The 23,818-nt window shown below is 47.7% G+C and overlaps 1 protein-coding gene and 1 non-coding gene across 3 annotated transcripts in view; both read left to right on the top strand.

Moving 5' to 3' along the window:
• Positions 1-23,818, top strand: part of LOC138661947 (PABIR family member 2-like) — a 61,684-nt gene that overhangs the window by 28,084 nt on the left and 9,782 nt on the right. The window contains exons 3-7 of one of the 2 annotated variants that reach the window (XM_069746971.1): positions 5,726-5,782; positions 6,015-6,058; positions 6,175-6,229; positions 22,885-22,986; positions 23,354-23,442. In XM_069746971.1, coding sequence (XP_069603072.1) covers positions 5,726-5,782; positions 6,015-6,058; positions 6,175-6,229; positions 22,885-22,986; positions 23,354-23,442 — 347 coding nt within the window. The remainder of the gene's footprint in view (positions 1-5,725; positions 5,783-6,014; positions 6,059-6,174; positions 6,230-22,884; positions 22,987-23,353; positions 23,443-23,818) is intronic. The other variant, XM_069746972.1, reaches the window with a different exon arrangement.
• On the top strand, positions 23,109-23,246 carry LOC138668349 (small nucleolar RNA U109). Its single transcript, XR_011319175.1, has one exon. It is a non-coding gene; the product is annotated as a small nucleolar RNA U109 (small nucleolar RNA).

Genomic DNA, 23,818 nt, shown 5'->3' with positions numbered 1-23,818 from the left:
TTAATTATACCACTTTTGTGCAGATACGTTCTTTTGATCGCCCGTTATTGCATTCTAATGCGATGTCGCGGCGACCAAAAAAACGTAATTCTGGCGTTTCAAATTTTTTGATAGCTCGGGCGATTCTGAACGCGGCGATACCAAATATGTGTAGGTTTGATTTTTTTATTTTATTTTGGATGGGGCGAAAGGGGGGTGATTTAAACTTTTATATATTTTTTTATTTTTTTCGTATTTAAAAAAACTTTTTTTTAACTTGTGCCATGCTTCAATAGCCTCCATGGGAGGCTAGAAGCTGGCGTAGCCTGATCGGCTCGGCTACATAGCAGCGATCATCAGATCGCTACTGTGTAGCTGAAATGCAGGCTTGCTATGAGCGCCGACCACAGGGTGGCACTCACAGGAGGCCGGCATCATTAACCATAGAAGTCTCAAGGACCTCTATTATTATTATTATTATTTATTATTATAGCGCCATTTGTTCCATGGCGCTTTACATGTGAGGAGGGGTATACATAATAAAACAAGTACAATAATCTTGAACAAGTCACAACTGGTACAGGAGGAGAGAGGACCCTGCCCGCGAGGGCTCACAATCTACAAGGGATGGGGGAGAATACAGTAGGTGAGGGTAGAGCTGGTCATGCAGCGGTTTGGTCGATCGACCTCTATTGTTACCATCCTGATGCATCGCCAACCCCCGATCATGTGACGGGGTCAGCGATGCGCTCATTTCCGGCCGCGCGGCCGGAAGCGCCGGTGAAATGCCGGTCAGCGTTTGACAGCGGCATTTAACAGGTTAATAGTGGCGGCTGAATCAGAATTTCACCCACCGCTATTATGCGCACATGTGAGCTGTACAAAATGAGCCTTGCAATATGACTTGAGATAAAAGCAGAATCTCCATTTGCAGACATTGTGTTTTGGGGTATTGCCCCTCATCAGTGGAAAGTATGAGATCTGATTTGGCGAGAGGCTAAGACTGGTCCCATGTCTGCAAACTGAGTTTCTGATTCTGCTTTTATCCTATGTCATATTGCAAGGCTGCTTAGAGGGAACCTATTAATGTGAAACCACCTTCTACAGCACTAAGGCTGCATTCTGTGAAGGTGGCTCTTATGTTTTTGATCACTAATAACGCTGAAATATTCACTTTTATAAATTTCGCACCATACCTGTATTGAGTCCGGGGGGTACGTTTTCTCACCCTGACTAAGCCGCCTCGCAGCCGTCCATCATCCCACCGGGTGCCGCATGCGCTCTGCAATTATTTCGCGGGCATGTGCCGTGCGCGCTGCCCTAGAACTTACATCAAGTGATGTAAGTAGATCGCGCCTGCGCACAGCGCCATATGTCCAGCAGTGTGAATAAATCCTAACACACTGTCGGGCGGGATCTCGGGCCTCTGCTACACGCAGGCGCGATATGCGTACATTAGCTGATGTGAGTTCCAGGGCCAGCGCACACGGCACATGCCCAAAAAATGAGAGCACAGCGCAGGTGCCGGTGACATGAGGAAACAGGAGGCGGCGCCCGGTGCACTGAGGGGATGATGGACGGTAGTGAGGCGGCTGAGTCGGGGAGAAAACGTACCCCTGGACTCAATACAGGTATGACGCGCAATTTATAAAAGTGAATATTTCAGCGTTATTAGGGATCAAAAACATAAGAGCCACCTTTACAGAATGCAGCCTAAGGCCATGTGCACACGTTCAGTATTTTTTGCGTTTTTTTTGCGTTTTTTCACTATAAAAACGTGATAAAAACGCTTACATATGCCTCCTATTATTTACAGTCTATTCCGCATTTCTTGTGCAAATGTTGCTTTTTTTTTTCCGCGAAAAAATCGCATTGCGGAGAAAAAAAAGCAACATGTTCATTAAATTTACGGAATTGCGGGGATTCCACACACCTAGGAAAGCATTGATCTGCTTACTTTCCGCATGGGGCTGTGCACACCATGCGGGAAGTAAGCAGATTATGTGCAGTTGGTACCCAGGGTGGAGGAGAGGAGGCTCTCCTCCACGGACTGGGCACCATATAATTGGTAAAAAAAAAAAAGAATTAAAATAAAAAATTCATATACTCACCCTCTGATGGCCCCGGAGTCCTCCCGCCTCTCAGCGGTGCATGCTCTCTCTTCCATTCCTATAGATGCTCTGTGTGAAGGACCTGCGATGACGTCGCCGTCTTGTGATTGGTCGCGTGACCGTGACGTCATCGAAGGTCCTGCACACACACACCATCTATTGGAACGGACGCCGCTGAGGAGATCGGCTGTCTGCAGGTAAGTATAACCATTTTTTTTATTTTTTTTTATTATTTTTAAACATTCCATCTTTTACTATTGATGCTGCATAGGCAGCATCTATAGTAAAAAGTTGGTCACACTTGTCAAACACTATGTTTGACAAGTGTGACCAACCTGTCAGTCAGTTTTCCAAGCGATGCTACAGATCGCTTGGAAAACTTTAGCATTCTGCAAGCTAATTTCGCTTGCAAAATGCTAAAAAATACGGGAAAAAAACGCAAAAAAAATGCGGATTTCTTGCAGAAAATTTCCGGTTTTCTTCAGGAAATTTCTGCAAGAAATCCGGACGTGTGCACATACCCTCAGTGCTGCAGAAGGTGGCTCTTTTACCTTAATATGCCCAGGGGGGGGGGGGACAGGTTCCCTTTAAAGGGTCGATATTAGGATTGCTAATTCCAATAGGTGGCGCTAGAGATCTTCCTCCTCTCTGAAGAGACAATTTGCATATATTATTATACTTAACACCTCCATGACACTGGTTATTTGGGGCAAACAACCACTTTAAAGGGATGTAAGTTCGCAAGAACAGGGTCCTCTCCCCTCTGTACCAGTCTGTCATTGTAAATTTGATTACTGTAAATGTTATCTATAACCCTGTACTTAACCCCTTTTCTCATGTACAGCACCAAGTAATTAACCCCTTTCTGACCTCGGACGGGATAGTAAGTCCTAGGTCAGATCCCCTGCTTTGATGCGGGCTCCGGCGGTGAGCCCGCATCAAAGCCGGGACATGTCAGCTGTTTTGAACAGCTGACATGTGCCCGTAATAGGCGCGAGCAGAATCGCGATCTGCCCGCGCCTATTAACTAGTTAAATGCCGCTGTCAAACGCAGACAGCGGCATTTAATTACCGCTTCCGGCCGGGCGGCCGAAAATGACGTCATCGCCGACCCCCGTCACATGATCGGGGGTCGGCGATGCTTCAGAATTGTAACCATAGAGGTCCTTGAGACCTCTATGGTTACTGATCGCCGGCAGCTGTGAGCGCCACCCTGTGGTCGGCGCTCACAGCACACCTGATTTTTAGCTACATAGCAGTGAACAGCAGATCGCTGCTATGTAGCAGAGGCGATCGCGTTGTGCCTGCTTCTAGCCTCCCATGGAGGCTATTGAAGCATGGCAAAAGTAAAAAAAAAAAGTTAAAAAAATGTAAAAAAAATATAAAAGTTTAAATCACCCCCCTTTCGCCCCAATCAAAATAAATCAATAAAAAAAAATATCAAATCTACGCATATTTGATATCGCCGCGCTCAGAATTGCCCGATCTATCAACTAAAAAAAAGCATTAACCTGATCGCTAAACAGCGTAGCGAGAAAAAAATTTGAAACGCCAGAATTATGTTTTTTTTGGTCGCCGCGACATTGCATTAAAATGCAATAACGGGCGACCAAAAGAATGTATCTGCACCAAAATGCTATCATTAAAAACGTCATCTCGGCACGCAAAAAATAAGCCCTCAACCGACCCCAGATCATGAAAAATGGAGACGCTACGGGTATCGGAAATTTTTTTTTTTTTTTTTTTTTTTTTTTAGCAAAGTTTGGAATTTTTTTTCACCACTTAGGTAAAAAATAACCTAGTCATGTTAGGTGTCTATGAACTCCAACTGACCTGGAGAATCCTAATGGCAGGTCAGTTTTAGCATTTAGTGAACCTAGCAAAAAAGCCAAACAAAAAACAAGTGTGGGATTGCACTTTTTTTGCAATTTCACCGCACTTGGAATTTTTTTCCCGTTTTCTAGTACACGACATGCTAAAACCAATTATGTCGTTCAAAAGTACAACTCGTCCCGCAAAAAATAAGCCCTAACATTGCCAAATTGATGGAAAAATAAAAAAGTTATGGCTCTGGGAAGGAGAGGAGTGAAAAACGAACACGGAAAAACGAAAAATCCCAAGGTCATGAAGGGGTTAATGGTGCTATATAAATAAATAAATAATGATAAAGGAAATCTGTCATCTCATATTTTGCCCTATAAACTGCGGCCACCGCCATCAGGGGCTTATCTACAGCATTCTGTAATGCTGTAGAATGTAGATAAGCCCCCACTGTATCCTGAAAGATAAAAAAACAAGTTAAGGCACCTTCACACTGAGCAACTTTACAACGAGAACGACAACGATCCGTGACGTTGCAGCGTCCTGGATAGCGATCTCGTTGTGTTTGACACGCAGCAGCGATCAGGATCCCGCTGTGCCATCGCTGGTCGGAGCTAGAAGTCCAGAACTTTATTTGGTCGTCAGGTCGGCGTGTATCGTCATGTTTGACAGCAAAAGCAACGATGCCAGCAATGTTTTTACATGGCGCTAACAACCAGTGAGAACGATAAGTGAGTCGCCGTTACGTCACTGGATCGCTCCTGCATCGTTCTGGAGTTGCCGTGTTTGACGTCTCTATAGCGACCTAAACAGCGACGCTGCAGCGATCGGCTCGTTGTCTATATCGCTGCAGCATCGCTGAGTGTGATGGTACCTTTAGATTATACTCACCCAGGGGCGGTCCCGGTCCGGTACGATGGGCGTCGCAGTCCGGCGCCTCCCATCTTTATACGATGACGTCCTCTTCTTTGCTTCCTGCCGCAGGTCCTGCGCAGGCATACTTATCGGCCCTGTTGAGGGCAGCGTAAAGTACTGCAGTGCGCAGGTGCGGGAAAGGTCAGAGAGGCCCATCGCCTGCGCACTGCAGTACTTTACTCTGCTCTCAACAGGACGGATAAGTACGCCGGAGCCGGAGCCGCGGCAGGAAGCAAAGAAGAGGATGTCATCGTATGAAGATGGTAGGCCCCAGACCGCTACGCCCATCGGACCGGGACCGCCCCTGGGTGAGTATAATATAACGTCTTTTTCTCCTCTTTCAGGTTACATCGGGGGGCTTATCTACAGCATTACAGAATTCTGTAGATAAGCCCCTGATGCCGGAGGCCGCAGTTTATATACGAAATATGAGGTGGCAGATTTCCTTTAAGTCCTATTCCAGGCTTCTTTTTTTTTCTTCTTTTTTATACTTATTTATACATTTTCACCATCTTTTAGGTATCATTAATGTATGTTCCGTGTGTGAGGAAAATACTTACTGGTTGCTGTCTTCCACAGTTTCCAGTGATACTCCAGTCCCTACCCGCCATCTTGTAGCCTCAGTTACCACTGGCCGGATATATATCACTGCTCGCTGTTGCTTCCTCTCTTAATGTAAGTCTATGACAGCCTTGTTTTGCGTCTCATTGACTTACACTGAAAAGTGAATAGGCTAGTCACAACTGACGTCACTTGTCACAGAGGATGGCGATTAGTAAGTACTTTACTCCCCAGAGGACATACAGTACTGATGCCTAACTGATGGTGAAATGCAGAGTGCTACCTCCAAGGGCTGTGCGATATTTCACTAACATCTATTGGTCATTCTCTCCTCTCAGGTGCCGTCATCCTCTCCTGTGCGCATTCCAATCAGCAGACTTCATCAGCTGAAACAGGTAATTAATTCAAAGTGCAAAAGATATTTTTCTTACATCTGTGCATCTTTCATTGTCTGTGGGATTGACTCAGATAGCCAAGTGCTCTACTTCCTCCAGTTTAAAACAATCTCCCCCGACTCACCCCTCCCCCCCCCAAAAAAAAAAGTTAGAAACAAAACATGTCTGCGCAGTCATTTAGTATGAAATCTGCGGTCTATACATGGCTGACTTGCATCATTTATTTATAAAGGAGGAAGGTGTTGACTTAATGAATCGAGAAACGGCTCGTGAGCGGTAAGTTGGAGTAATCGTTTGATAATGTAACTTTGTGCTCATTTTTGTGCCACTTCTTAGCATTGATCGAAATCGGCTAATTTGCAGAGGTCGTAATATTGTGTTTAATTTCTTAGTGAAGTACAGACGGCAATGCAGATGAGCTTATCCTGGGAAGAAAGCTTTACCCTGGTAGGCACTTATTTCTCTTACTTTTTTCTTCTTCCTTTGCGTGTGTGCTTTTATTACTGAGAGATTAACATTTTCTACAATCCAAAAATATAACGTAAATCATGGATTAGACTTAAAGGTGTTGTTCAACTAAATACATGTCTGGAATTGCCCATATCAATAGTAACCATCATTTTATTTATTTAGTGTAAATCAATAGTACATGTGAAAATAAGCAACTTTTTAATACATATATTTTTAGAGAAATCTGCCTCTTTCTCCACCTGAACTGATCATTCATTGTCAAAATTCTCAATTCACGGGTAATATTTGTCTTCAGTGACGGCGGATTTTCCTATTACGGAGATAGGAGACCGCAGTTACTACTGATTAGTCTCTGTATAGGTGGGGAGAAGTCGGGGCTTTGCTTCTAGCTCCTCCCGCTATTTAGAAAATGCCAGTTGCTGCTGATGGAATCTTCATTTCAGTAATTTAAAAATCTGTCTTCACTGAAAACAGATTCTACCCAAGAATTGAGAATATCTCCTTTGCCTTAAGGCCCCTTCACATTAAGCGACGCTGCAGCGATACCGACAACGATTCGGATCGCTGCAGCGTCGCTGTTTGGTCGCTGGAGAGCTGTCACACAGACCGCTCTCCAGCGACCAACGATGCCGGTAACCAGGGTAAACATCGGGTAACTAAGCGCAGGGCCGCGCTTAGTAACCCGATGTTTACCCTGGATACCATGCTAAAAGTAAAAAAAACAAACACTAGATACTTACCTACAGCCGTCTGTCCTCCAGCGCTGCGCTCTGCTTCTCTGCACTCCTCCTGTACTGTCTGTGAGCCGGAAAGCAGAGCGGTGACGTCACCGCTCTGCTTTCCGGCTCACAGCCAGTGCAGGAGGAGAGCAGAGCACAGCGCTGGAGGACAGACGGCTGTAGGTAAGTATCTAGTGTTTGTTTTTTACTTTTAGCATGGTAACCAGGGTAAACATCGGGTTACTAAGCGCGGCCCTGCGCTTAGTTACCCGATGTTTACCCTGGTTACCAGTGAAGACATCGCTGGATCGGTGTCACACACGCCGATCCAGCGATGTCTCCAGGGAGTCCAGCGACGAAATAAAGTTCTGGACTTTGTTCAGCGACCAACGATCTCCCAGCAGGGTCCTGATCGTTGGTCGCTGTCACACAGAACGATTTCATTAACGATATCGTTGCTACGTCACAAATAGCAACGATATCGTTAACAATATCGTTATGTGTGAAGGTACCTTTATTGGGGAACTCAGACCGTGGGTGTATGCTGCTGCCACTAGGAGGCGACACTAAGTGATACACAGAAGGTTCTCTCCTCCCCTGCAGTATACGGCCTCCTGCTGGCTCTCAGCTACCCAGTTCTTGCTTAGTGTCTGTAGGAGGCACACGGGTCTGGTTCAGACCCCAACATTTTTTATTTTAGTTTTTACTTTTCTATAAAATTTTATTTTTTAATTAACGGAGTGAAGGGGGCAACGGATCCTTTCAAGGTTCCGATCTCCCCCAAATCATCAACAGGCGAGCACGCGGAGTAAACCTCCCCCTACCCTCTCCTGCGATGTGGGAAGCCAAGCCTGAGCTCACTTCAGGGGCGACTGTTCCTTCACGGTCCCGATCTCCCCACACCAGCAGCAGGTGACCACATGGAGTGTCACCTCCACATATCCTCCTGTGGATGTACAGAGGCCCCTCTCTATGGTGTCCCACCTCTGTTAAAGCGGATGGCACAAGGAGGCGGACTTTTCCTTTCCACCTCCCTAACCAAGGGATGATGGATTGAGGTTTATCCCTGTATCCCTGCACCTGCAGCAGAACAGTAGAGTGCGTGCGCTTTCCTCGGCGCTGAAGCCCAGTCATCCGCGGCGGCTCCATGCCAGGACGAGCACCCATGGTGAGTGGATCCAGTCAGCATTGTGCCTCTGCAGTTGGATATTCACATGCAGACAGGCAGCCTCAGCCATGGCTTCTCTGTGGCCCACCTCCCTGAGGTAACGCTCCGGCCGGCTTCGGCCGATGTGTAGGCCGCATCCCGGAAGCCGCGCCCGCACTATGGAGCACTAAGGCGGCTCCGTCCACCTTTTCTGGCGCTTCTTCCCTGGCACTGGAGCGATCGCTTCCCTCAGCAACACTGGTATTGCTCACGCCGGCTGCAGAAATTTAGGCCCCGACTTGGGCCTATTCATGGAAATCACGACGCTCCACCCACATCACGTCTGGCCCCGCCCCCCTAATTGGCGCCTCTCGCTCTCTGCGAGACTTTACCACCTCTGCAACTCCTGGTGGCCGTCTTGGTCCACCCTGCCAGCACACACAGGGGGCGAGGGTTTTGTATTAAAGGGGCACAACAACTCTGCATCTGGGTAAGGAAATACTGCACTCTTCCCCTGCATCTTCCCCCTGTGCTTAACATGACCAGTATTTCCTGCCACATGACCAGTATGACCTGGTCTTAAAGGCACATGACCAGTATTCCTCGGTCTTAGGCTGTGTGCACACGTTGCGTTTTTTTTCACGTTTTTTCGCTATAAAAAACGCATACATATGCATCCTGTCATTTAGAATGCATTCTCAGTTTTTGTGCACATGATGTATTGCGGTAAAAAACGCAGCATGTTCATTAATTTTGCTTTTTTTTCGCGTTTTTCCCGCTATATAATGCATTGGGAAAGCTCCGGAAAAAAACGCATGCGGTTTGCTTGCAGAAAATGTCCGGTTTTCTTCAGGAATTTTCTGCAAGAAATTCTGACGTGTGCACATACCCTTTAAAGGCGCATGACCAGTATTCCCTGGTCTTAAAGGTGCATTACCAGTATTACCCGGTCTTAAAGGCGCGTGACCAGTATTCCTGGTCTTAAAGGCACATGACCAGTGTCAGCGTCGGACTGGAGCACCTTGGGCCCACCAGAGAAAATCATTCTTGGGGCCCACTATGTAGCTACATAGAAATAGATACAAGACCACCAATTGTGCGGTAAAAAGCGCTAATATCCGGGTATAATATAAGGTAGTTCACGTCTTAATAATGTAGCAAGGGTTGGGGTAGCCCCCTCACAGAATATAATGTAGCCCCCTCATAAAATATAATGCAGTCCCCTCTCATAGAATATAATGCAGCACCCCACAAAATATAATGCAACCCTCTCAGGTATGACTCAGTCCCCACCATAGAATATAATGCAGCCCCCCCCCCATATAGTGTAATGCCACCCACCACAGAATATAATGTAGTCCCCTGAGAGAATGCAGTTCCACCACAGAATATAATGCAGCCCCCCATAGAGTATACTGTAGCCCCCTCATATAGTACGATGTAGCCCCCATAATACTATGTAGTCCCCTGAGAATAATGCAGCCCCACCACAGAATATAATGCAGCCCCCCATAGAGTATACTGTAACCCCTCATATAGTATGATGTAGCCCCCCATAATATAATGTAGTACCTTGAGTATAATGCAGTCCCCCCACAGAATATAATGTAGCCCCCCCAGGGCCGTATTTAGAGTTTCTGCTGCCCTTGGCACTTTTAGCGCTGCCTCCCCTTTTGGTGAGTATGACACTATCGGCAGTGACTTTGGCAAAAATCGCTGATGTGAAAGTCGCCTTTTGCAGCAGATCCGGCAGTTTTTCTGCATCTGCCGCGTAACGGATCACTTATGGCAACACTGCGTTCGGCCTCATTCATTCCCTATGGGATTTGCGGCACTTGCCGTGATCTGGCAAATGTGGTACCATACCTCCCAACTTTTGAAGGGAAGGAGGTATTAAGTTTGCGGCGCGCGTAGTGCGCCGCGGCAAATTTTAGGCCACGCCTCTGACCAGACCCATTTCACAACTAGTCACACCCATATCCACGTCCCAACCGCAGCTATTTAGCACTGCTGATCACACTGTTTTATATACAATAATTATAAGCAAACAAAAATATGGCCACACATGATGCTCCATACTGTATAATGGCCACACATGATGCTCCATACTGTATAACGGCCACACATGATGCTGCATACTGTATAATGGCCACACATGATGTTCCATACTGTATAATGGCCACACATGATGCTCCATACTGTATAATGTCCATTGGCCACACATGATGCTCCATACTGTATAACGGCCACACATGATGCTCAATACTGTATAATGACCCCCCCTCCTGTATGCATGGCTCATATCCCCCCCTGTATGCATGGCTTATATTCCCCCCTGTATGCAAGGCTCATATTCCACCCCTGTATGCATGGCTCATAGTCCGCCCTGTATGCATGGCTTATATTCCCCCTGTATGTATGGCTCATATTCCCCCCTGTATGTATGGCTCATATTCCCCCCTGTATGTATGGCTCATATTCCCCCCTGTATGCATGGCTCATATTCCCCCCTGTATGTATGGCTCATATTCCCCCCTGTATGTATGGCTCATATTCCCCCCCCCCCCCCCCTGCATGGCTCATATTCCCCCCCCCCCCCTGCATGGCTCATATTCCCCCCCCCCCCCCCACCCGCATTGGCTCATATTTCCCCCCCTCCCCCCCCCCCCCCCCCGCATGGCTTATATTCCCCCCCCCCCCCCTGCATGGCTCATATTCCCCCCCCCCCCCCTGCATGGCTCATATTCCCCCCTGCATGGCTTATATTCCCCCCTGCATGGCTTATATTCCCCCCACCTGCATGGCTAATATTCCCCCCCCCCCCCCTTGCATGGCTCATATTCTCCCCCCCCCTGCATGGCTCATATTCCCCCCCCCCCCCTGCATGGCTCATATTCCCCCCCCCCCCCCTGCATGGCTCATATTCCCCCCCCCGCCTGCATGGCTCACATTCCCCCCTGCATGGCTCATATTCCCCCCTGCATGGCTCATATTCCCCCCTGCATGGCTTATATTCCCCCCACCTGCATGGCTAATATTCCCCCCCCCCCTGCATGGCTCACATTCCCCCCCCCCCTGCATGGCTCATATTTCCCCCTGCATGGCTCATATTTCCCCCTGCATGGCTCATATTTCCCCCTGCATGGCTCATATTTCCCCCTGCATGGCTCATATTTCCCCCTGCATGGCTCATATTTCCCCCTGCATGGCTCATATTTCCCCCCCCCCCCCCCGCATGGCTCATATTCCCCCCTGCATGGCTCATATTCCCCCCCCCCCCCCCCCCTGCATGGCTCATATTCCCCCCTGCATGGCTCATATTCCCCCCCCTGCATGGCTTATATCCCCCCCCCGCATGGCTCATATTCCCCCCCCCCCCCCCCCCCCGCATGGCTCATATTTCCCCCCCCCCACACCCGCATTGGCTCATATTCCCCCCCCCCCCCCCCGCATTGGCTCATATTCCCCCCCCCCCTGCATGGCTCATATTCCCCCCCTGCATGGCTTATATTCCCCCCCCCCCCCCGCATGGCTCATATTCCCCCCCCCCTGCATGGCTTATATCCCCCCCTGCATGGCTCATATTCCCCCCCCCCCCCCTTCCCTGCATGGCTCATATTCCCCCCCCCCCCCCCCCCCTGCATGGCTTATATGTTCCCCCCTGTATGCAGGCTTATCTCTCCGCTCCTGCTCGGCACGCCGGCCTATGTCCTCCTTCATCCCCCCGTCCCTCATACTCACCTGTCCCGCTGCACGGCCTGCCGACATCCCTCGCGCTCTGTCCCGACTCCAGGCGGCGGCGCCGGCGCAGCACCTTCTTCCTGCTTGAGCGGTCATGTGACGCCGTTCATTAAGATCATGAATATGTGCTTATTCATGATCTTAATGAGCGGTGTCACGTGACAGCTCGTTCAGGACCAGCTGCAGTGCAGACGCCGAGACCATCTCTGGAGCAGGCAGGGTGAGTATTCAAGGCGGGTGGTGGCGGGGGAGGAGGCCCTGGAGTGGGGGGAGGCCCTGCCAGCAGGTGTCAGTGCCAGGGCCCACCGGAGGATCCTCCGGTTCCCCGGTGGGCCAGTCCGAGCCTGACCAGTGTTACAGAACCACTTAGCACCTAGAATATGTTGTGCAGTTATATGCATGTATAATAGGTTCCAAGTGAGATGCATCAGCCCACAGGCTGCGCCCCTGGGCAGAGGGGACAAGATATCCCCCTTCTGTCCCCCCCACCTTTGTAATTCCCACAGTAAATATCGGCAGGCTCCGGCCACCTGCGGCTATTATAATGTATGTCTGGCCTGCCCTCTGTAGCTGTGTGATATATTCTGTGTCCTGTGAATAAAGTGTTGTCAGACTGGAAATACGTGGAGAAGCAGTGATCTTTTATCACCAAGGAATTCCAGCCAGCGTCCTTCATTCAGACTCCAGCCAAAGCAGAGTGGACCTCCTGAAACACGGGGTGGTACTGAAAGAGGTACCCCAGCTTGGAGTACCCCGTTGCACTGTATTACCTGGTCTTAAAGGCACATGACCAGCATTCCCTGGTCTTAAAGGCACATGACCAGTCCGAAGCCGGTCACCCTAAATGAGCTCAGGAGCCCTCTGCCGCCAATCCCAGCTTATCCCAGAGTACCTAGTTCCCTGAGTGGGTTTCGTCACTGCCGCAACCCATGGATTCTCTGACAAGACATTGAATCCCTCCGTGAACCCTCTGTGGCTCGGAGTGCTCGCAGGACCAATATAGATGGTCTCTTTCCTTCAGGCTAGCCGGGGCCGTAAGTATTCTAGAAACGTACACGCGCCTAGAAAATGGAAGTTTCATTTCCTGATTTGCTGAGAACAAGTCTCTGAATATGGATCGGATATTGCCTTGGTTTTGGACTCACCAGAACTTCAGAAAAGGATTGATTCGCCTATTTATATCATCAACCAATCTCTGTAGATTGACGAGGACTTTGGTTCTACTCTAGATCACACAGCGTCCATCATGAGGAAACTAAACTCCCTCGCAGAGCATTTGCCATTCACCCTCACAGGGAGCGTCCGGATAAGCGATCCACTGGACAGAAATCTCTGCAAGTGCGATATCCTTTTTCAGAAAATATGCAAACACGCGGGGTGTCCACTCCACGTATTCCCACCTAAGACGTCAGATGCCATGCCTGGTCTGATTCTTAAGGGCGACGGGTCCTTTTAAAGGACACCGATCTCCCCACACCAGCAATAGACAAGCACATGGAGTGTCGCCTCCATGTATCCTCTTCTACAGCCAGGCCTAACACCGGACAACCAGCCCTGTCCACCCAGGGACCTTAACTCTGTGGATGTACAGAGGCTCCTTTTTTTTGGCGTCCGAACACCCCCTCTGCATCTCCACTATTTAGCAGATGATGCCAGAAGGCGGACGATGCCTTTCCACTTCCCTGTTAAGAGGATGTTGGATCGAGGGTTCATCATTTTAACTCCGCACAGTCAAAAGAGCGTGGCGATCGTAAGAGATGGTTTTTCCTAACCTTCTGCATTCAGCCGCGCCTTCTGCCACTTGGCATATTAACCAGGTAGAATCTCCTGTGGAATACCTACCAGTATCCCTACCCGATGGATCATCAATTAAAAATACAACCGACTGTCAGATAGCAAATCTAGTTCGTTCCGTCTTGCGGCCTCCAGTTCAGCGCTCTACCCTCCCTTAGCTGCCGCATGTGTTACTAGAGCAATGGTCTCTTGGACAGAGACCTTAACTATTTTGATTCCCTATAGACCCAACCAGCAGTGGATCAGTAGTCCAGGACGGTCTAGATCTAAGGGATCTTGGTTCCATAATGGGGACCGAAAAGTAAGATCGACCCTGAACCTCAAACTTCTACCAAGCTTGACAAGGTCCCCCTTCTTCAGAGTTCCCCGGTTCAGCCATTACTTTAATGCAAAAAGGGGGAGTTTCTGGCATCCACCGACATTCGGGATGCTTACCTTCACATTCCTATGTTTTTCCCTCTTCAAAATTGCTTCGCTTTCCCTTTCGCGAACAGCATTTTCAAATCACGACCTTGTCCTTCGGCCTTGCTACCGCACCCAGAGTGTTCGCAAGGGTTATGGGGCTGTCATGTTCTTCTTGCACCCTAGAGGCGTGGCCGTCCTGCCCTATCTGGTCGACTTTCTTGGCACTCCTTCAGCCCGGCGCTGAGTCGTCTATATCTCTTGCGATACCCTCTGTCTCCTGGGCTGGCAGCTAAACTTACACAAGTTTTTTCCTCATTTCCAGCCCAGCAGATATCCTTTTGGAGGATGATCATGGAATCTTCCAGAAGTTTGGTGACTCTCCCTTGAGACAAGGCCGTGGCCCTTCAACAGGGAGCTTGCGCACTTCACTCATCCCCTCATTCCATTCAATTTGCTAGGAGTTTTCTGGGGTAAATGGGTGATGACAATGGAAGTGGTTTCCTTCGCTCCTCTCGTTTTCTGCAGGTCAATCAGGCTTTCAGAGGGTAGTCTCTGAGCTTCTTCCTCATCCAGGTAAGATCCTTTCTCCCGGTTATTAGTGACTACCGATGCCAGTCCTCTCCTCCTGATCATTGTTGTGGGGATCCGAAAGGTACAGCTAGTTCTACAACAGGTCCACTGCCTTCTGGCGGGTCACCCCATCCGATTCAATCGGACAATCCTACGTCTGTGCCATACGTCAATCATCTAGCAGTTACCCACGGTCAGGCATTATGGCCAAGGTACCTCACATTCTCTGTTGGGCCACGATCTATCATTTGGTGATCTCGGCACTACACATCTCAGGTGTAGAACTCTGGGCGGCAGACGCAGTCAGGGTCCCGCCTCATGTGAGTGGGAACTTCACCTGGGAGTCTTCCATCAGATCCGTCTTCTTTGGAGCACTCCAGATGTAGGCCGGATGGCGTCCAGACTGAACGCCAATGTACTCTAAGTTCATGGTTCGGCCTCCAGGTCCAAAAGCCATCGCAGTGCATGCTCTGGTTCTTCCATGGTACCAGTTTCCTTCACCCCTCTTCCACTTCTTCCGAGATCTTTTCGGAAGCAGGAAGGGCCCCAGTGATCCTGGGAGATCCGCACTGACCATGTCAGGTTTTTTCTTGTTTGCTGAACTAGTATTTTTCCGTCTTATTGCAACAAAACTGCACATATGGACTTCTTTGCAGGGAGTCTTCACATGTGGTTCTTCCCTATCGCAAACCGTTAGATGTTTGGGACCTTAATGATCCTGGGAGTCTTACAGTAGACTCCTTTTGATCCGGACAGACTTTACTATTAGGGAACATCGCCCTTTTTTCTCTGCGATCTCCTCATCCTGACGAGTCTTCGGAGCTAGCCACTCTGTTCTTTCAGACCATTTTTCCTTATTACTATCAAGGCAAGGTTGTCTACAGGCCGTCCCTTTCCCTTGTTTCCAAGGTGGTATTGTATTCCCACAGTTATGAGGGCATCGTTCTTCCCTCATCTCTTTCGGCACCAGTCCACATAACGGAATGGGTTCCCCATGTTCTGGACGTGGTGAGTACTCTGAGTAGGTACGTCTCGAGGACGGCGTCCTTCCGAAGGTTGGACACTTTATTTGGGCTACCTCACTGTTAGGTACTGCTTCCTAACGGTTACAGGAATGGTTTAGCCTTTTTATTGGCCATGTTAGCCTGGTGGATTCGTTACACCATCTAGGCATCCTTCCGTGTTAGATGTCAGCCTATCTAATCGTCTATCGAGGTTTCTTGGATACTAGGCACCAGGCGTCGGCACATCACCACTGCAAGCTTGCGGGTTCGTCCAGCCCGCATGCATTCTTGAAGCACTATAATTCCCAGACTTTCACAGATGTGAGTCTGACTGGCGGATTCTGCAGGCTGCGGTATCGCACTTGTAAGTAGCGGTTACACGGGGCCTGATCTGATGTTGCCCTCACCCAGGGACTGCTTTGGGACGTCCCACGGTCTGTGTCCCCCAATGAGGCGTAAGAGAAATAGGGATTTTGTGTACTCACCGTAAAATCCTTTTCTCCGAGCCAATCATTGGGGGACACAGCTCCCACCCTGTTATTAGCTTGTGCTTGTTTTATAATTTGACATGCTATACTCTCATATATATAATGTGACATGCTATATGCTCATATGTTGTTATTGATCTACTGCTTTTGCACCGAACTGGTTAGCTGAGAGCCAGCAGGAGGGTGTATACTACAGAGGAGGAGCTAACTTTCTTTGTATCACGTAGTGTCCGCCTCCTAGAGGCAGCAGCATACACGGTCTGTGTCCCCCAATGATTGGCTCGGAGAAAAGGATTTTACCGTGAGTAAACAAAAATCCCTATTTTTGAGACTGACCAGTACTGGAGGAGGAAAAAAATCACATTTATTCAAAATTAAAATTCAAAGTCCCTTACCTTAACCTGTACTATTGATTGAGGAAATTAAAATGATTGTTGCTCTAATGATATCGATGCAAAATAATGCCACTCTTCAGTGCACTTTTATTTGTTGTGTCGCCCATCCAATCAATCCGTCTGTTTTTCTTCTCTGCTTGCTACATATACTTCACATGCAGTTGTTTCTCTCTCAAATATTACTTTGTAGTATTTGACATCTTACTGTCAGATCACTACACAGCACATGCGCTCACCGCAGCGCCTGCGCGCTCACCGCAGCACCTGTGCGCTCACGGCAGAACCTACGCGCTCACTGCAGAACCTACACGCTCACCGCTGAAGGGTGATCTGCACTCCAATCGTAGGAGATATAGAATTGGGCTCTATTACAGATGTAAATGTAATTTGCGTACAAAACACATTATTAATCGATGTAAACTAGATGGTGGCCCGATTCTAACGCATCAGGTATTCTAGAATATGTATGTATCTATGTATGTATATAGCAGCCACATAGTATATAGCACAGGCCACGTAGTATATATGAGCCATGTAGTATATAGCAGACAAATACTACGTGGCCTGTGCTATATACTATGTGGCTGCTATATACATACATACATACATACATACATACATACATACATACATACATATTGTAGAATACCCGATGCGTTAATACAGGCCACGCAGTATATAACAGCCCAAATAGTATATAACACAGCCCACGCAGTATATATCAGCCACGCAATATATATAACACAGGCGCCGTAGTATATAACAAAGGCCACGTAATATATAGCACAGGCCACTCAGTACACAACACAGCCAACATAGTATCTAACACTGGCCACGTAGTATATAGCAGCCACACGGTATATAACGCAGCCCACGCGGTATATAACACTGCCCACGTGGCATATAACACTGCCCACGTAGCATATAACACTGTCCACGTAGTATATAGCAGCCCACGCGGTATATAACGCAGCCCACACGGTATATAACGCAGCCCACGCGGTATATAACGCAGCCCACGCGGTATATAACGCAGCCCACGTAGTATTTAGCAGTGTGGGCACATATCCGTGTTTAAAAAAGGTAATTAAAATAAAAAATAGTTATATACTCACCCGCCGGGATCCAACGAAGCTGTCCCTATGAGCGCGGCTGCCGCCATCTTCCGTTCCCAGGATGCATTGCGAAATTACCCAGATGACTTAGCGGTCTCGTGAGACCGTTAAGTCTTCTGGGTAATTTCGCAAAGCATCTCTGGGAACGGAAGATGGCGGCCGGCGCGAGCGCATCGTCGGACTACGGAAGGTGAGAATAGCAGGTTTTTTGTTTTTTTATTATTACATCTTTTTACTATTGATGCTGCACAGGCAGCATCAATAGTAAAAAGTTGGGGACACACAGGGTTAAGGGTAGCGGTAAGGCCATGTTCACACAATGCGTTTTTTACTGCGGAACCGCCGCGATTTTGCCGCTGCGGGTCCGCAGCTGTTTTCCATGCAGGGTACAGTACAATGTTACCCTATGGAAAACAGGAACCGCTGTGCCCACATTGCGGAAATTCACTAAAAAAGCCGCGCTGAATTGCTGCGGTAAAAAAGAAGGACCATGTCACTTCTTTGTGCGGAACTGCAGCGGTTCTGCACCCATAGACCTCCATTGTGAGGTCAAACCCGCAGTAAAACCCGCAGACGAAAAAAATATCTGCGGGTTTTCTGCAGTTTGTGGTGCAGAAACCGCTGCAGCAGGAGGTGCGTGGGCGGAGTGTGGCTGTCCCCCCATGCTCCGATGCCACCCCCCCGTCCTCCGACACCCCGCCCCCCCCCCCGTGCCCTCGTCTCCCCCCCTTATACTTACCGGGCCTCCCGGTGTCCGTCCGTCCGTCTTCTCCCTGGGCGCCGCCATCTTCCAAAATGGCGGGTGCATGCGCAGTGCGCCCGCCGAATCGGCCGGCAGATTCGTTCCAGGCATATTTTGATGACTGTGATAACCTCACAGTGATCAAAATAAAATAAAAAAGTAAATGACCCCCCCCTTTATCACCCCCATAGGTAGTAACAATAATAAAATAAAGAATTTTTTTTTTTTTCCCCACTACAGTTAGAACTAGTGGTAGGGGTAGGGTTAGGGTATTTTCAGCTATTTTCACACAGACAATCTGCAGAGAAAACTGCATAAAAAACTGCATCAAAAAACGCACCAAAAAACGCACCTGCGTTTTCTGCCAAGAGCTGCTGTTTTTAGTGCAGAAAAAACAGCAGGGAAATCAGGAACGTGTGAACATAGCCTAAGGGTACCGTCACACAGTGAAATTTTGATCGCTACGACGGCACGATTTGTGACGTTCGAGCGATATAGTTACGATATCGCAGTGTCTGACACGCTCCTGCGATCAGGGATCCCGCTGAGAATCGTACGTCGTAGCAGATCGTTTGAAACTTTCTTTCGTCGTCTAGTGTCCCGCTGTGGCGGCATGATTGCATGGTGTAACATATATCGTATACGATGTGCGCATAGTAACCAACGGCTTCTACATCGCACATACGTCATGAAATTATCGCTCCAGCGTTGTAGATTGCAAAGTGTGACAGCAGTCTACGACGCTGGAGCGATATTGTTACGATGCTGGAGCGTCACGGATCGTACCGTTGTAGCGATGAAAATTGCACTGTGTGACGGTACCCTAACAGAGTGTGGTACCCGCGGCCCGTTACCGCTGGCATTAACCCTGTGTGAGTGGAGGGGAGTATGCGGGTGCCGGGCACTGACTGCAGGGGAGTAGGGAGGGAACTAATCGGACTGTGCCCATCGCTGATTGGTCGCGGCAGCCATGACAGGCAGCTGGCGAGACCAATCATTGACGCGGGATTTCCGTTACGGAAGTTGCAGACAGAAAGACGGAAGTACCCCTTAGACAATTATATATATATATATAGATACACTTCTTTGCACATGCTTTATTGATTTTTGAGCAGCACTTTTTGTGAGACCCCTTTAATATACACGATAGTAAGTCCAGAATCCCGAAGTGTCTATCAGCCATATCCTCCTTTTTCTCCTCTCGCTTTCTCAAACTCAATGTGGACAAATCCGAACTCATCATCTTTGTTCCATCTCACAGATCTTTCTTACCTGACCTATCTATCGCAATTAACGACATCACGCTTTCCCCCATGCCGAAAGTCCGCTGCCTCGGAGTAACCTTCGACTCTGCCCTGTCCTTCAAACCGCACATCGAAGCTCTTTCCACCTCCTGTCGCCTCCAGCTCAAAAATATTTCCAGAATACGTCCCTTCCTCAACCTACTAAAATGCTTGCGCATGCCCTCATAATCTCCCACCTCGACTACTGCAACATCCCTTTTTGTAGACTCCCTGCTAACACCCTTGCACTTCTCCAGTCCATCCTTAACTCTGCTGCCCGACTAATTCATCTCTTTCCTCACTACTCCTCTGCTTCTCCCTTCTGCAAATCTCTTCACTGGCTCCCATTCCCTCAGCGTATCCAGTTCAAGTTAATAATACTGACCTACAAAGCCATCCATAACCTGTCTCCTCCATATATCTCTGAACTAATCTCCCGATATCTTCCCTCACGTAATCTCCGGTCCTCCCAAGACCTCCTTCTCTCACCACACTTATTCGCTCTTCACCCAACCGCCTCCAAGACTTCTCCCGAATATCCCCCATCCACTGGAATTCTTTGCCCCAACACGTCCGACTATCAACCACATTCAGATCCTTCAGACGGAACCTGAAAACCCATCTCTTCAGGAAAGCCTACAGCCTGCACTGACCCCGCTGCCTCCTCACCAACACCGGAGTTACCGCCTCACCAACACCGGAGCTCCTGCAACCCTCAACCTATTGTCTCCTTCCCCACCATCCTGTAGCTTGTAAGCCCGCAAGGGCAGGGTCCTCGCCCCTCTGTATCAGTCCGTCATTGTTAGTTTGTTTACTGTAAGTGATATCTGTAATTTGTATGTGATCCCTTCTCATGTACAGCACCATGGAATCAATGGTGCGATATAAATAAATAATAATAAGTTAACATACCGCATCATATAGTGACGTCACAGTAGTTGGATTTTACTTACAGCAGCATTTGCTAATTTTCTATCAAATATAAGAAAATAAACCGGTCTATGTAAGCTGCAGTGAAGAATCAGGTGGAGTGGTTTTAAAAGGGTAGGTCACTAAGATGACAAGCCTTTCTCAAGCACTGTGTACACCACCCAAGTAAAATAATAACCGCTATAGTCAACTCTGGTGCCAGCGGTGTTTCAACGGTGTCGATAATGGCTCTCGGAGCTTGCGTGACATTGTAATGTCATGTGAGCCCTGCAGATAATCAGCAGCCGCTTCACTGTCCCCTCTTTCAGGCATAACTGACATCCGGACGTAGTGAGCGAGCAGCCGGAGCTGTGACTCCCTCCGGTTGTCAATTTTGTCCGAAGAAGGGGACTGTGAAGTGGCAGCTAAGAACCAGGGCAGATACCGCTGGAACGGTGCTGGCACGAGAGGTGAGTATAGCTGTTTCATAAGGGGGAACATAGCGATTGAGAAGGGTTTGTCTAAAGTAGTGGACAACCCCTTTTTTAAGAGGTTTTTTTTCTGTCTTATTTTGATTTTGGGCCATTTTAGTTTTTTTATTTTAACCCCTTAATGACCGCCAATACGTCTTTTAACTGACCTGAGATATAAGAGAATAGCCTCCCCACACAGATGACAATCCAGCATCTGTTGGTTGTACACTATAGCTGACAACTTGCTGTATCAGCTACGATCAGTATTTGCACCTTCTAAATCTGTTTAACCCCTTAGATGCTGCTGTCAATAGTGACTACATCATTATAAATGGTTAACAGAGTGTGGGGGCTTCCTCTTTATCCCAATTGGTGTCCTCAGATCATGATTTTGTGGTCCTGATGTTTGCCATGGCAATTCATGACCACATCGCGGCCTTAGAGTCTGACGGCTGTAGTAATCTGTTTAGAAGTTAGCAACATTTAAAGGTACCTTCACACATAACGATATTGTTAACGATATCGTTGCTATTTGTGACGTAGCAACGATATCGTTAATGAAATCGTTATGTGTGACAGCGACCAACGATCAGGCCCCTGCTGGGAGATCGTTGGTCGCTGAATAAAGTCCAGAACTTTATTTCGTCGCTGGACTCCCTGGAGACATCGCTGGATCGGTGTGTGTGACACCGATCCAGCGATGTCTTCACTGGTAACCAGGGTAAACATCGGGTAACTAAGCGCAGGGCCGCGCTTAGTAACCCGATGTTTACCCTGGTTACCATGCTAAAAGTAAAAAAAACAAACACTAGATACTTACCTACCGCTGTCTGTCCTCCAGCGCTGTGCTCTGCACTCCTCCTGTACTGGCTGTGAGCCGGAAAGCAGAGCGGTGACGTCACCGCTCTGCTTTCCGGCTCACAGACAGTACAGGAGGAGAGCAGAGAAGCAGAGCGCAGCGCTGGAGGACAGACAGCTGTAGGTAAGTATCTAGTGTTTGTTTTTTTTTACTTTTAGCATGGTAACCAGGGTAAACATCGGGTTACTAAGCGCGGCCCTGCGCTTAGTTACCCGATGTTTACCCTGGTTACCGGCATCGTTGGTCACCGGAGAGCGGTCTGTGTGACAGCTCTCCAGCGACCAAACAGCGACGCTGCAGCGATCCGAATCGTTGTCGGTATCGCTGCAGCGTCGCTAAATGTGAAGGGGCCTTAAGTGGTAAAAATACACATTTTCATTTCTGTCATGCCAATTTGCATTAATTCCTGTAAAGCACCTGAAGGGTTAATAAACTACCTGACAGCAGTTTTCAATATGTTTAGGGGTGCTGTTTTTAAAATGGTATCACGTTTGGGGGTTTCCCAATATATGGGACCCCTAAAGTCACTTCAAACATGGATAAGTCCCTAAAAAAAATAAATGTGGTAAATTTCTTTGAAAAAATGAAAAATTGCTGCTACATTTTTAAACCTCCTAAAATGCTAACAAAATAAAATAACATTTTACAAATGATGCTGATGTAAAGCCGACATGTGGGAAATGTTATTTATTAATGGTTTGCTGTTGTATGACTATCTGGATTAAAGGGATAATCATTCAAATTTAGAAAATTGCTAATTTTTTAACATTTTTCTCAAATTTTTTATATTTTTTATAAGTTAACACAAAAAATGTTGAACTAAATTTACCATTATCATAAAGTATAATGTGTCACGAAAAAACAGTCTCAAAATCACTGGGATTTGTTGAAGCGTTGCAGAGTTATTACCACATAAAGTGACACTGGTCAGATTTCAAAAATTTGGCTCGGTTACTAAGGGGTTAAACAGCTTTCGTTCCCTTACAGAGTGACAATGATTATGACAAGTTGGACAAACCTTCATCTCCGAAGCGTGTTGACTTTGTGCCGGTATCCCCAGCTCCATCTCCTACAAGAGGAATAGGAAAGGTAATATGTGGTATGTTGGAGATTTGGCTGTCACGTGCCAATGTGGAGAGAGATTACCTTGTCTCATCACAGCATTTGTTAATGTGACTTGTGTGCTGGGTTGTCCTTGAGATCACATAATTGTGCATGGCTGGATATTACCGTGTTCTTATATTTCCATAGAACAGCTTGAGTCTATCCATGCAATATAATTACTAGGAGTCATCAGGGCTTCCAGCCTCTAAGCACAGGCTGAGAAGAAGTATATTACTCCTACATATGTCTATCCCTTTTATTGTAATAGATCTGTTCTCTGGCACGCTATGAATGTTTTTTTACCTTTTTGATATGTAACAGTCTTAATCACTACCACCTTTGTCACCCACAGCAGTGTTTCTCTCCATCTCTACAAATGTGTCTGAGCAGCAATGGTTTGCCCCCGAGTCCAATCCCCAGTCCTACAAGGCGCTTTACCACGTAAGTTTATTTCCACAAGTCTATGTGCACTCCTCTTTGTGGTTCCTGCATTAAAATAGCTATTTTATTTATCCTAGCTAATATCTTGACCGTCTCTAATTTGCACTGGGCAGTCTTTTGTTTAATAGGCATTTGCTCTAGTCCTCTCTGAGACACAGGAACTGTAGTAATCAATGAAAACTTCCCAAATTTTCTAAATTCTCACTGTTAAATGAACACAAAACAATTATTCTCTGGATAGCAAGTTATCTCCTGTCCATGGAATAAGGTAATTTCATAATTTCAGGGAGTCTGAGACCTGGGAACGCACTTTTTTAACAACGTCTGTGTTCGTGGAATCTGCTTCTGTAGATCCCAGCCTTGATTAGAATGGAGG

Source organism: Ranitomeya imitator, chromosome 2 (assembly GCF_032444005.1).
Source record: "Ranitomeya imitator isolate aRanImi1 chromosome 2, aRanImi1.pri, whole genome shotgun sequence".
NCBI classification, from domain to species: domain Eukaryota; kingdom Metazoa; phylum Chordata; class Amphibia; order Anura; family Dendrobatidae; genus Ranitomeya; species Ranitomeya imitator.
The sequence above is the reverse complement of the archived record's forward strand: the minus strand, read 5'-3'. Positions and strand labels throughout refer to the sequence as shown.